Consider the following 14,874-nt stretch of genomic DNA (forward strand, 5'->3'; position numbering starts at 1 on the left):
GAGAATATCAGGACAGTTTCCTTTCCAGGATCAAGGAAGCAGCATTCTGTGGGAGCTGCTCAGCTCCTGAAACACAGGTGGAATGACATTATTCCTTGATTCTTGAGCAGATAAACACAGAAGAGTGCTAGCTACCAAACAGATGTTTGGAAACTGAGAAAAGTGTTTTTGTGGTACTTGGGTTGCACAGAAGAAAATGCTGAGTCAATAATTTACTTTTCTAATTCATTTTACAAAGAGTTTTGTTTAGACGCATCACTAATTAATGAGTTTTTTGTTTAGCCTGTAATGCAGGGGAAAAATATATCTATGAAGTAAACAATTAGATTGGAATATTCCTTAAAAAATTATCACCAGTTGGTCTGTACTTAAACTGTTCTTAAGAACGTACTTAGTTAATCAAATGAGATTTTGTTTTGCTTTTTTCTTAATTATCCTATGGGAGCTACATTTTCTAAACTCTTGGAACGTACTTTTCCATTTCTCTTTAGTGAAAAAAGTGAGAGAACCACAACCTAAGATGTTTTGATGTTTTCCTCCCTCTCTGTTCCTTCCTTCCTTCCTTCCTTCCTTCCTTCCTTCCTTCCTTCCTTCCTTCCTTCCTTCCTTCCTTCCTTCCTTCCTTCCTTCCTTCTTCATTCCTTCCTTCTGCCTTCACTTTCACTTCTCTCCTTTCCTTCCTTCCTTCCTTCTCCTTCCTTCCTTCCTTCCTCCTTCCTCCTTCCTTCCTTCCGTCCCTTCCCTTCTCCATTGCCTTCCTCCCTTCCTATCCTCCTTCCTTCCTCCCTTCTGCCTCCTCTTTCCTCCTTCCTTCCTCCCTTCCCCTCCTTCTCCCTCCCTTCCTCCTCCCTTCCTCCCTACCTCCCCCAGCCCCCCCCTCCTTCCCTCCCCCCCTCCTCCGCTCCCCTTCCCCTCCATCCCCTCCATCCCCTCCATCCCCTCCCTCCCTCCCCTTACGCCCTCCCTCCCCTCCTCCCCTCCCCTCGCCCTCCCCTTCCCCTCCCCTCCCCATCCTGCACCTCCCCCTTTCCTCCCTCCTCTTCCTTCGCCTCCTTCTCTCTCCTTCTTTCTTCCTCCTCTCCAGCTCCCTCGCCCTCCTCCCTCCTCACGTGTACCCTCCTTGTCCTCCCTTCCTGCCTCCTCCCTTACCTCCTTCCTCCCTTCCTTCCTTCCTCCCTTCTTCCTCCTTTCTTCTCCTTCCTTCCTCCCTCTTCCTGTCCTTTCTCCCTTCCTTCTACTTCCTTCTTCCTTCCTTCCCTTCCTTCCTTCCTCCTTCCTTTTTCTGTCCTTCTTCCTTCTTCCTCCTTCCTTCTTCCTTCCTTCTCCTTCTTTTCTCGCTTCCTTCCTTCCTTCTTCCTTCCTTCCTCTGCCTTCCCTTCCTTCCTCTTCCCTTTCCTCTCTTCCTTCCTCTTCCTTCCTTCCTTCCTTCCTTCCTTCCTTCCTTCCTTCCTTCCTTCCCCCCCATTTCTTCCCTCTTTACTTCTCTCCTTCCTTCCTTTTCTCTCTGTTTCTTTCTGGAGACTGAGACAGAGAATTTCAAATACAGAAACTAAATGTAGCTGCTTATTCACTTTTTCTTTGTTTATTTTTAAACAAACAGATTTTGTTGTCTGAAAATGTACATCTGAAGGCCTACTTAGCACTGGATCCATGGAAGCTCTTGTGCATGTACTTAAGCACAGAAGTACCTCAGTTTACCACCAGGAAGGTTTATCTAACAGCTATGCAAACATCAACTTGACACTTTATTTCTGGCAAAACAAGACATGCAGAGGATGTCACTGATGGAGACTGTGGTTTCTGTTTCCGTATGCAGGAGAGGAGTCGCTCACAATTTTTGTGGACAAAAGGAAGCTGAGCAAGAGGTCAGATGGAAGTGATCCCAGCACCAACAGCTCTGTGGTGACTCTGGAGACCTTGCACCAGCTTGCAGCCTCCTACTTCATTGACAGGGACAGCACACTGCGCAGACTCCATCACATCCAGATAGCTTCCACTGCCATAAAGGTATGGGGATTCCACTGAGGCAAACCCATGGATGTGTTTCTAGATTCACTAGCTGCTCTTCAGGAGAGGCGTATTTCAAACAGTAAGCAAAGACTGATTAGGAAAATAACCATGTTTCTCCTAATCTTTTTTGTTTTGTTTTGTTTTACCTGAATCAAAGCATTAAATTTATAATAAAGAGGATAGCTTAGAAAAGGGTCCAACACACTGAAATTATTACTTTTGATGAGTGATACATAATTTGGATGGCCCTTTAGGTCACTGAGAAAATCTTCATGTGTGTTTTCCACAAATGTGTCTATAGACAGACCTGTGTAGGTCTAGAGACATATACAGTTTACATATTGTTTATGCTTTCCTTCAAAAAATGCTTTAAAGTGTAGCTTCAGCTCTTCTGATCAAATTACTTTTTACCAATCTTAAAACAAACAAACAAACAAACAAAAAAACAGCACCCCAAAAAAAAAAAAAAAAAAAAAAAAAAAAAAACCCCCAAAAAAAAAAAAAAAAAAAAAAAAAGAGTTCTTGGATCTATAGTCCTATTTTCTGTCCTGCCTACTGACTGCAGTAGGACACCCATAACACTGGGAGATTCTTGGCTAAGATCAGAACCTCCGCAGATATTATATAAATCAACAACTGTTCTCTTGCTCAAATCTTTACCGTAATGTTGCTTATTGGGTATAACTTTGCTCAGTACATTTCCAGAGTTGAGGATAAAATAAAAATGTAATTTGCAGTTGAATACATGTTGATTTTTATATAAGTATATATATATGTTTAAATATAAGATGTGATTTAAAATTCATTGCATTTATTCAGTCTTCCCACTCTCCAGTAAGGTCCTCATTAATGACAATCTGAGGCCAATTTTCACTTGCCAGCCACCTTAGCTATTGCTCAAGTAAACATAAATCCACCTCCTCAGCTGCACTAGATCCTTTACAAATAAGGATACATGAAGAATTTGTGGCAGGGCAGCACATGCTTTGTTTGTCTGCCAGTATGTGAAGGATGTTCCTCCTGCCCCATTGATCTTGTTAGCAAATCCCAGCTCAGAGCTGGTCAGTCACAGGGCAGTGTTAGGGTCTTCAGGCAGCACAGATGAAAATACAGATGAACAAACACAAAGTCCAGTCGATCTCATCTAGGGACTGTCTCTTGGATCGTGCAGTCTTGCTGCAGACTGTGGTGCTGCCTATTCCTCTGTTCTGACTTGTATGCTCAGCCTCACTATTTTGCAGATGTGCAAAAAAACATTTAAAACTAGTCTGCTTCCTTCAAAACAGACAATTTTTTCCTTCTGTGTTAAGACAATTCATGGGAAGAAATAAGTGGTAACTGAAGTGCTAGAATACAGAAATACAAAGACGAGGCTGACTCTGAAGGAGATTTTTCCTATTTGCTGTATTTTTAAAGCAAATTTGTGCCACACCACAAAGCTCAACTATTCTTGCTAACGATTTACATAATGAATGTTCTACATGCCCAAAGTTTGTTACAAACAGCACAGTGTTCTCTCCACACCCTCGCTGTTCATGAAATGGATGCAAATAAAAGCTGTAGTCCATAAGCAAATCTGATTTGGGTAATTGAGTGCAGCAGGTCTCTAGAAAATGGTTTTCATGTCGGATACAACAGCGCTGATACATGAAACCTTCATTTTGTATCTTCCTTTATTGAGACCTGGAATATTTGCATTACAGATTTCTATTGTCAGAACACTTAACTGAACAAAAAAACTTGTTTCTGTTGAAGGCTAGGAACACAAAAGCAGCTATGGAAATGCTTCCTCAGTTTATCCTACACCCTTCTGAGAATTCCACTACAAAGGGACTGGAACAAGCGGGGGTGTTTTCTGCACATTGTAGAAAGCCCTGAAATTCTGAGTCATAAGCTTTACAAGCAATATCCAATCATTTTTTGATTGTTGTCTAGTTAATAACAACAACAAGAAGACACGTTCTGAATCTATTTAGTATTTGATCTTATCATTTATAATTCACATGCAGACAGCAATTCTATGTCTTAAGCATCATCTGCATGTACTTGAAGTTTCAATTAACTGTAAAGAAAAGAACTAAAAGGATAAGGCTTTTTTGAATTGTTTGTTTTCCCCTCCTTTTTTGTCAGTAAATTTTAGTTACATTCTGGATGGCTTCTGGATGGCAGTATTCTAGACTCTGGTGTACTACTGAAGTTGTTCACAGGAACAGGGAACTGAGAATATAGATACAGCTTCTATTACTCATACCCTCACTATGAGAAACCGAACTGTATTTTGGGGAACGTGCATCTGAATGAAAAAAGCGAAGAAACATTATGAATGGACGAGATTTCAAACACAAATCAAAATACTTGGTTTGGGAGAGAATCGTGGAAGCATAGAATGGTTTGTGTTGAGATGGGTCTTAATGATCATGCAGTTCCACCCCCCCTACAGAGGGTTGGTTGCCACCCACCAGATCAGGTTGCACAGGGCCTTATCCAAACGGGCCTTGTATGCCTCCAGGGATGGAGCATATGCAGCTTCTCTGGGCAGCCTGTTCTAGTGTCTCTGAGTAAATTTCTTCCTAATAATAATTTCTTCCTAACATCTAATCTAAATCTTCTCTCTTCTAAGCCTGGGGATCAGAGACCTGGGCACAGTACTGCAGATTGAGCTTCATGAGGGCAGGGTAGAGGGGGACAATCTCCTCCCTCTCCCTGCTACCACCTCTCAGTTGATGCAGGCCAGGGTACCATTGGCAGGCCAGGCTGCAAGCACACACTGCTGGCTCATGTCCACCTTTTTGTTTGTCAGGAGTTCCAATTCCTTCTGTGCAGGGCTGCTGTCCACAACTACTTCTCCCAGTTTGGACATGTATCTGGGACTGCCCCAGCCCAAGTGCAGCACCTTGCACTTTACCCTATTGAACCTCATGATCACGTGAGCGCACTTTTCAAAAGCAATGTTTTGGTTTTGGTTGTATTGTAAATTAGTAATATGTCAGTAAGATTTACTTGAGACAATTAATACTCAATAAATTGTTGTATCCTAATATCAAATTATTTGAGATGTATGCTACCCGAATTTCTTTTCTTACAGGTTTTTATACATTAGAGTGTGGGACTGATCAGCAAAATAAGACTTTGATAAGTTTTGTTATTTGAGGTTTTCTATTAAATTCTGATTTACATTGCACGAAATGGAAATATTAGGGAGAGGGAAGTGAGAATTAACATTCAGGTTTTCATGTTTAATTCCTATTTATCTTATTCATACCAAAAGCTGTTTGTGCAGCATGAAGAAAGGATCACAAGAAATGTACTTAATGAATCAAGATTGTTAATCAAATTTTTTTGTTATCAAGTTTCTCAGTTGTGGCGTAATTATCCTCAAAAATAACATGAGCACAACTAATTAAAGCTTCACAGTTTTCCATTGTTTTCATTGTTTACTACACATAAAATGAGGAAAAATCACAAAATCACAATATTTTCCAACTGGAAATCAAATATTCATGGGAGCAACCCAGATCCTATATCAATATTTACTTTATTTAAAAGTCCCTGATATGTACATTCTTCCAATATTATTTTAATGCATGCATTTTACTAATAGTAGTCAGGCTCATGTGCTAAAACAGCAGTTTGCAGCCTCGAGGGCATCACTGGAAACTCTCCAAGAGCCTCGGGGCTGCATGTAATTTGCATATGCATTTACATGAATGCATATCCTGTTGTATTTGAAATATTACAGATCTAACATTACTTCTCTTGTATGCTCATTTTAGAAGCTTTTTCCTATGAACATTTCTCTTCAGATGCAATGACAGCTGTTAAGTCTCCCTATTAACATGCATATTAGGATGACGGAGTGTGTGCTCCTTGTATTTGATAAAATCCTCTAAACTTATGGAAACATAATACAAATAAAGCCAGCAAATGTTTTTCTTTCTATTTATGCTATCTTTAACAAGCAATATCCTCAGCTCTTCCTGCTCAGTGTCGTTCTTGCCTGTGTGCAGCCATACTAATTTGAATCTATTGAAGATCTAATCATAATCAGAGGTCCAGGGGAAGGTCGAATGACTTAAGACCCAAAACTATCCAATGACTCGAACCAATATGACCCACCTCTTTCCTTCACCTGATTAATGGGTGGTGAAAACAAGACTTGAAGTTCACAACTCATATTCTGTGATTCTAACAGCATGTTCCACTGCTGCCCAGTGGCAGAATGACCTGTACTACTCTGCGGTCAAGCAGTCACTCTCCTAACACTTGGTTAGAAGACTTTTTCAAAATTGGGTAGACTAGATAGGACTGTGCATAGCGTCCCAACTTTTTTCTGCTGTCTTAACAGTTGGGAGACATGGTAGTATAAGTTCCTGCACAAGTGACCCTGAGTCCTGTTTGTTAGATGCTGCTGTCAAACTACCGCTATTATCAGTGAGTTAACTCACACCACTGCCTGCCCTTGACTAGGATTTACAGTAAAGAGGTGCTGTGTTGAGAAGAGCATGGAGCTTTATAGGACCATAATTGTGAGGATGTTCTGATCTCTTGCTGAGTGGAGTTATGCAGAAAAGATAAGAAACACATTGACAGCATGGAAGATTAAATATTATTGAACAATATTACTACAAGTTGCAAAGGGATAAACACATTTATGTCAGACAGTTATAACACTGATGCTTAATAAAATGAAGTGCTATACTAGCTGTGTTTTGGAGGATATCTTCTTACTTCTCAGAACAGATCTTATTTTTAGGGAAAACCTTTCAGGGAGTTGGAGAAGGTAAATAGTGTAGGTGTTAGGTTAGGGTCCAAACAGCTGAAGGACAGCTACAGTGCATCAAAGGAACAGGAGGGAACAGAACAGATGCATAAATTGAATTTTCCAGCAGCTATTTACAGCCAGATTACAGCCCATTTATTCCATCTGAGTGAGAATGAATAACCATCCGTGAGAATCTGCCCTCTCATTGCAATTAAATTTCATTGTGCAATTTGCTTTCTCTTTCCCCAAAACACCTTTTCATTTATTTATTTTTATTTTATTTTATTTTATTTTATTTTATTTTATTTTATTTTATTTTATTTTATTTTATTTTATTTTATTTTATTTTATTTTATTTTATTNATTTTATTTTATTTTATTTTATTTTATTTTATTTTATTTTATTTTATTTTATTTTATTTTATTTTATTTTATTTTATTTTATTTTATTTTTTAACTATTAGAACTTTAAGCAGTTTGTTTTCTTGGAAAACTCTAGATTGCAAATACTGTATAACAGGGATCTATTGTAATGGTAAATATATCTGATTACCTATAATTAACCCATGAATAACACATGGTGGGCTGCAAAAGAAAAAACTTAAATGTAATAAAATTAGCTTTTCACTCAAAACTCATTTTGAAATCCAGACCTTTTGTTTGCTTGCCTCTTTGTTTGGTCTGCAAAAGTTTGCCTTCTTTTTGTTTTCTTTCATACCTCCTATTTGACTGTGCTTTTCTGTGGGTTCAGCTAATTGCTGTAATCTAAAGTGGAAATGCTGAATTGCTATAAAGACTCATTCTTTTGTCAAATCCCTGAAGAATCCTAAACATTTTCACAATTTTTCTTAGTTGCTAAATTTTGAATCTTTTGAAGTTTAGGTCTTGAGCTTTTCTTGCCAAAGTTTTTTTCTTAGTTTGTGGTAAGGATTTAAGACCCAAGCCTTGCGAATGACCATAACTTAAGAAGCTCAAAGATGTGAGCATGAGCGAAGCTTTAACTTGTAAAATTGCAGTTAGAAACACTGAGCTGGGAATGCTCAATGAATCAGTTTTCTGTTAACTCCACTGAAGAAGTTACATAGTAAATGTGTGTTTAATTAAGCACACTAGGTAACTAAAAGCCAGACAACGCTGTCCCTCTTCAGAAGTTTGTATCTTCTGCATCAGGTAATATTAATTCATCATTTCAAAGAAAAGCCATGAATCTTTAGTCTTGAGGTGGCAAACTCTAATGAAATTTTGGTGAGAATTCAGTACTTCTGCAGGCTACTTTGAAAGTCTCACAGTCTGTTATAAGCTTCACAACTCAGCTATGCATATGCATAGGTATAAATGTTTAAGTTTAAATTTGAGTTATTATCTTACTAGCTCAACTGGAAACTGAATTTTGGCTTCTAATTTCCACTATGTGTTGAGCATCATCTTCTACCGAAGGGCCTTTTGGTACTGTGAGTTTAGCAATGAATTTTGGTAGTCAAGTGTATATAGCTGATAGTCTGTTCTTTGAGCCTGGCAAGACTGCCATGAAGCATGGTACAGAACATCAACAAAAATGTGTAGACATAAGGCAGTAGTGCTGTAATGTTCTGCTGAAACAATTCCAGCATATTTCCCAGCAAGGTTTATTTGCTAGGGAGCATCTCTGAACTTCCCTTCTTGTCTGAAGCTCAATCTCTGGTATCTCTGGCATCTTGTTGTGCATGCTTGGCACAGCACTGACTTTGTGTTTGTTTCACTGTAAAATTAAACTATATGAGGCTCTGTATATTTATGTTTAAGAGGTGTTAGAGATCTTTGGACCAAATTTTCCACAGGCATTACAAAATATAATGAGTGCTATGTGAGGGTCATTAAATAATTCTAAGAATACACAAAATGTAAAGATCAAGGAATTATTGCTGTATTTTTTTTTTTTTTTTTTTTCAAGAGTTTAAAGCAATGAAATTAAATATAGCTTTAATTCACTTGGACAATAGAGTTCTAATTAAATCGAAACTCCACAACTGCTTTCCCTCAAAGATAGTGTAGAGGTCAGTTCTTCATTTGGTGTAAAAGAGCACAATTACTTTGAGAATCTGACCCTCGCTATCAAAGACGGTAAGAGAAATGGAAGGAGGGGGAGGATGAACTAGCAAGCAAATGCAATCACATTTTACTAAACACTTGCAGAATGCATACTCAGCAACATAATTGGCACAATGCATCACAGCAGCTGCAACACAACAATTGTAAAAGGATGTACTTTAGCAGCCTCTAATACAGACTACATTGTCTCATTATATTTTCAATATAGTGCATAGAAGAATATGTGCGAGGAGCTATAACATTGCCGCCTAGCTGGTCACACAGCTTGAAACATCTTCAAAGCAACAAAATAGCACATATTGCAGATGCTAGGACAGATCTTTCAGAAAGACTTCAAATAATTATTCTATGGGGAAGAGAGAGGAGGAGAGGGGAGGATGGTGAAGAAGAGGAGAGAAAAAGAGAGGAGAGGAAAACTCCAATCTGACACAGGCTACAAATAGACAAATGTAAGCAAGAGTCTTTAACAGCTTTCACACAGCTCTTGCCATCATTTAAAAAGGTTCTTCAAATTGTTTGCTTCCCTTCCATTCTCTTCCCTACTGAAACCAAAGAAAACTGCCATAAGTCAAAGAAGGACAGTTTTCATACTGGAAGATTTACAGTGAAAATACTGACATAAACATTAAGGGTGGAGCATTCCATAATTTTGAAGCAGTCAGATTATCCTAGATAAGATAATGAATAATATCTAGGAAAGTTAATTACCATAATTTAATCTTGTTAATCAATGACTTTATTCTGAGGAGGCCTTTCTTGATGAAAATATAAGAAGCTGGCATATAAGCATTTATATACTATTACAATGTAATTTTTTAATTTCCCCCTCCCCACTTTTTCTTCTGATCTTACCTCCTTTTTTAGATTTGCATGCTTGCAGAAGGTTAAGATCTCTTTCTTCTTTCCTGTATTTTGGTTGAAGTTATGCACTTGACTTTAGGATATATAATTCTTTGGCCCAGGCATTTTCACCAACATTGAGCCCAGAAAAATTAATGAAACAATTTCTTAGACAAGATTTTGTATTCTGAACAATTAAAAAATAATAAAAAAAAATCACTAAGACTTGTTCCATTTGCATTCACATATGACCTAATTAACAGGCCTTGATACTCAGTATTTACCTTTCTGTCTAGGTAACATTGCCCTGTGAGACTAATTCTAAGAGCAGCCTTCTCTGTACTAAAAATTCTCTTTGTCTTCTTCATGAAATAAGAATACCAAGAATAACTCCATTGTTATTATCCAGAACTTTCCAAAAAAATTCATTCACTCTTGAAGTTATATAGATGGTGAATGAGTTCAGGTTTAGCAGAATAGCTTTCTGAAACATACTTAGTGCCATGGGGCAAAGGTGTATTCACTGTCAGAAATGTGGAAGTTTCATAGTGAAACTCCACAGTGTGCTATCAAATTTAACTTCGGTTTACGCTGGAGAGGATCTAGTCTTTCCTGATAAAAATATAGGATGTTGGTATGTCTATAGGAATTTGCCACACAGCTGTAATTCCTATGTCTCAAGTTGTATTTTTTTATTTTAAATTTCTCTTTATTAAATTGTTTCCATTTTATAATGACCTTCCATTACTGCAGATTTAGAAATATTTTAATACTGTTTTATATGCTCAAAGTTATTACTATTTTAGTTATTAATCTAACATGGCTAACATGAATCTAGTTGTACTTTTGTTTTTCTGAGTAAAACATAGAGTTTTCCATTTTACTTCCTGAGCTGATGTGTAGTTTTGAGCTGACAAAACCATCCCATGTCTGTAACTTTTTTTTTTTTTTTGGTCAAATCTGCTTTAAGTTTATGGTGGGTGATATATTTTCAAACAACCGTCTTTTTTTCTTATGGTTTGTCACTTACAAATTTGTTTCTTTCCTTTTGCCTTGCCTTTTACAAACTTTTTTTTAAAATATTTTTTTTTCTACTCTAGAATAGAGTTCATTATCAAAGCTGAAAGCTTTCCATTTGCACTAAATTTTTTTTCTGATTTTTTTTTTTTTATTATATACAGTCAGTTAATGATTACATTATTTGTTTGGTTTATTACAGACTTCTACCTAGAACAATGTAAATATTTCTATCTTGATCAAATTTAGCCTCAAAGAAGACAAAGGTTCAGTGTATTTACACTCCCCTGTTTAATCTCACCTCGTACTTGCAGAAAGTTGACCTAACGTAGCAAGTTGATATCCCAAATAAAAAGCCTTGTTTCCAGTCTTTCTTACTCGGTGTTTCCTCAACTGCTCCATCTGTCTGAATCAATCCTGTCAATACAGACACTGCTGCCTGAACAACGGCATCTGGAACAGAAACAAGAAAAATTGGGAGGATGTTCCTATGAGTAACTTTGCTATGAAGATCAATTGCAGTAAATGATGAGTTTCACGTTTCTGACCACATGGGTGTATATAGTTTTATGTATCCCCTCCTTAGCCCCATAAAGATTTTCTTAACACCCAAGCCTGTAGAAGTATCTTGGATAACAAAGAGCTGAAATGCTACTGAGAATCTTACAATTCAAGCCATTACAACAACTTCGGTGACATAAAAGTCAGTTATGAAATTAAGCAGCAGCACTCTCAGTCTTGCAATGAGAACAGAGTTCATAGCTGCTTACATTTGCTTTGACTATGAGCACTGCTCTCTTACCTCACTTAAATTATCTAGAAAATATGAGGAAATGTGAACCCCTAAAACAGATTCAGCACTTAGTCCTACGTCGTATTATTCTTTAGCTAATTTGATATTGATTGGAGTTTGCAATGAAATTATGATAAACATTTGCATATGCTTTTTCTTAACAAGTAGTATCAAACAAGGAATGCATGCATTTAATTAAAAAAAAAAAGAAAAAAAAAAGAGCAAGAGATTTTATTTCTGAATCCAAAGTTTCTTAAAAATTAAGTAGCAAAGAAGTTGGTAAGTCTTACTGGCCTAATTCGAATAAGAATCATATTATCTGTATCTATGTACTATGCATGTCATATACATATGTTTACTGCACCAAAATTTGGATTCAGATTCCAATTTCAAACATTCTTTCTATGATTTTTCATAAATTTGTGAGATTTAAAGACCAAAGATTGCTTTTTCCACAGATTGAGTTACATAATAGTCATGGAAGAGTGTAACTAATTAGACTTACAGAGCAATTTAGCTAAACTATTCAACTAACACCGGAGGAATTCATATTTTCATATTTGCATATTTCTACAACCAATTTAGCTTTTAGCTGAGAGTTTCCTTTTAATTTGAAAAGCTGAGAGGTATTTAGTGATTAAATTATACATTAGTTGTTATTGATAACTTGGTAGTTAAGCAGGAAAATGTTTAATAAAGTGTATCATAAAACTGGTAATTTTGCAAAAACTGTATATTGAGAATTGGCAGTACCAATGAGACAGGAAGGGCAAAAGTGTTACAGCCATTTACCAGAGGGGATGAATAAGCAGGAAGCAAGAAGGATGGAATCTAAAAATAAATCCATGAAAACATACATGTGACCCAGAGAGAGAGCAAACCAACAGACATGCATATCATAGACAGGAATGTGATTTATTTTGAGAGGTTGGAATGACAGCCCCATAAGGGGTGGTTTGACTGGACCATGGAAAAATAAAGTAGACATGTAAAGTGTCCTGCTTCAGATGTCAGAGTGAGTTGGGGGCAGTGTTAGGAACTGTAGTGCTGTGGACATCAAGAATAAATTAGTAGCTTAGTTACACTGCATTCAAGGAGAGGAAATAAAAAGGCTGGGGATAGCTTAATTTAGTAAAATTTCAAGGATTTTAAAGTTTTAAACTCGCATGGAAATATTTAAACACGGGTAGCATCTCTTTGTAAGGTCTGGACCTTATTTAACCTGCCCTTATCTCTCTGATTTTGGGGCCTCAATAATTTAAAATTCTTTTTCTTCTAGTTATACTTCAAGTCCTAATGTTAACCTATAACACATATTTTTTAATTTAATGCAAGTTGTTTTTTTCTCTTTAACGTATATCATTTTAAAGCTGACCACATTAAGATGATCCAAAAATTATCTAAAGATCCTTTTTGCAGTTATCCTGACCTTCTCTTTCTTTCTCTTGTGGTTTCAAAATAGAAGACTTTGACTTTGTGTCTTTGACTTGCATCTTTTGAGTATCTTTTTTCCAACAAGATAATTATTTTCCATCCAACTGCAGTACAATTACTACTCATAATATCTGAGTCTTATGAATTACAAAGTGGTTCTGTCTTCATAAAAACGAATGAGGATGCAGTAAAAAATATGAGTATGCTCAGCATGGCACATAGGAACTGAGCCAATACTGGAAAATCCTTGAGTGGGTTTTGCAGTGGGGCAAAACAAACAGTCCCCCTTTACAGTAGGTGCCCCAGGATTCCTTTGGAAATGCTGTTGATTGTATAGTAATTGTATTGTGTTTGGAAAAAGACTCTGAAGTAGGCTGTGCTTCAGTACAGCTTCTTTGCCTTTGTGTTCTGCAGGTACTTCACAATTTTTTTATGCATGAAATGCTGTTTTAATTTGTAACCTGTGCTGTGCTCTTTGTTTCTAATTTTGTCTTATAAGTGGAATATACAGATTTCATTTATTCTTCATGGCTCAGCTGTCTCCTTAACCAATAGAAGCTGTGAAAAAATAGTAGTAGCATTCATATAAGTAAGATGTAGGCAAGCAGCACTGTCTAAGTGTAAGCTAAAACAAAATGTTCAGCTTTTATTGCATCTTTACTAAGATGTACATTACTTTTCCAAAAGAGAGCTGCACTCTCGCACATTTCTGAAAACTAGTTAGAAGGAAAAATGAACACCTCTCCTCTCTGTGAAAGGCTGAAAGTGCAGGTAATAAAGGCTCTCGCACTGGTCCTAGGCAGTCTTAGTTCATGGGGACTTCCCTGTTGCTTCAGATACAGATGTGTAGGAATGTGGCATCTGATAAGCAGCGTAAATTAAACTATCCTTGAAAAGGGAAAATAGTGGCTCCAAGTGTCAGACATGTCAATGCTGCCAGTGATTTCAGCTGGGGGAATTCCTTGCTTTCAAGTTCCAGAGTCACAGAATTGTTGCGTGGTTTGCAGAGTCAGAGTTACAGAAAAGTATAATTGTCTTTTCCTCCCTCCCCCATCTCTACCTTAATTATCCTTAGAAGGCCGTTTAACCTATGTTTGTGTTCAGGTAGCTCAGAGCTGACACAGCCCTGGCAGGCTCAGTTTCTTCTCTACTATTTTCTGTGGTAAAGCATAAATTCAGAGTCTTGTTTTGGTGTTCTTACAGGCCCTTCTAGAATTAACAGATAATAAATTGCTCTCTGACGTTGTAGAGAAGAGACTTGATAGATGATTGCTCCCTATCAGATGAAACTAAATAGTTAGCCTTAAAAAAATCACCATCTTGCATAAAAACCTGGAAGTCCTTATTCCACTTTGCCTGGTTAATGAAATTTGTGCAATTTATTTCATTTGCTGGCAGATTAAGTTTACTGTCTCTGACAGAAAAATAAGATTAGAGTGATTCCAGGTCATCTAGGTTAGTGAGCTCTTTGAATGAAAAAATCATATCTATGCTAACAGTGTGGACAGTGCTAACAGAGAATGTATTGAAAATGTTATATGCCTATATGTTATATATCAGATACGGCTTTAGAATGTTGATAAATCTAAAATAAATGAATAGTTCCCCTCCCGAAATGTTATTCCAAGTCCTGACACTGTGTTTTGTCTTGGTTTATCTAACCCTCTCTTAAATGTTCTTCTAGTTGCTAGCATGACAAGCATCAGTACTCAGGACATTCAGATTATTTGTGTTACTTTAATTATGCACTAATTAGTGGAAGCCCTGCTATGGTCAATGACACACGAAAGGCAACAGAACAGTAACTACAGCAATTATTCTCTGCTAAATGAAGGTGCTGCAAGAAAGGTGCTTCTGTGAAAAAACTGCAGAATCTAGGGAGAAAAAAAAAGAAAGAGTGAAAAAAAGGTTTTTTGAGCTTATGTGGTGG

The 14,874-nt window shown here is 37.1% G+C and overlaps 1 protein-coding gene across 3 annotated transcripts in view; it reads left to right on the forward strand.

The window, feature by feature from the left end:
* The window catches only part of BRINP3 (BMP/retinoic acid inducible neural specific 3), a 191,153-nt gene that overhangs the window by 114,528 nt on the left and 61,751 nt on the right, over nt 1–14,874 (forward strand). For all 3 annotated transcript variants that reach the window (XM_015869841.2, XM_015869843.2, XM_015869842.2), the window contains exon 4: nt 1,817–2,007. In XM_015869841.2, coding sequence (XP_015725327.1) covers nt 1,817–2,007 — 191 coding nt within the window. The remainder of the gene's footprint in view (nt 1–1,816; nt 2,008–14,874) is intronic.

The sequence above is a fragment of the Coturnix japonica genome, chromosome 8, assembly GCF_001577835.2.
Source record: "Coturnix japonica isolate 7356 chromosome 8, Coturnix japonica 2.1, whole genome shotgun sequence".
NCBI lineage: Eukaryota > Metazoa > Chordata > Aves > Galliformes > Phasianidae > Coturnix > Coturnix japonica.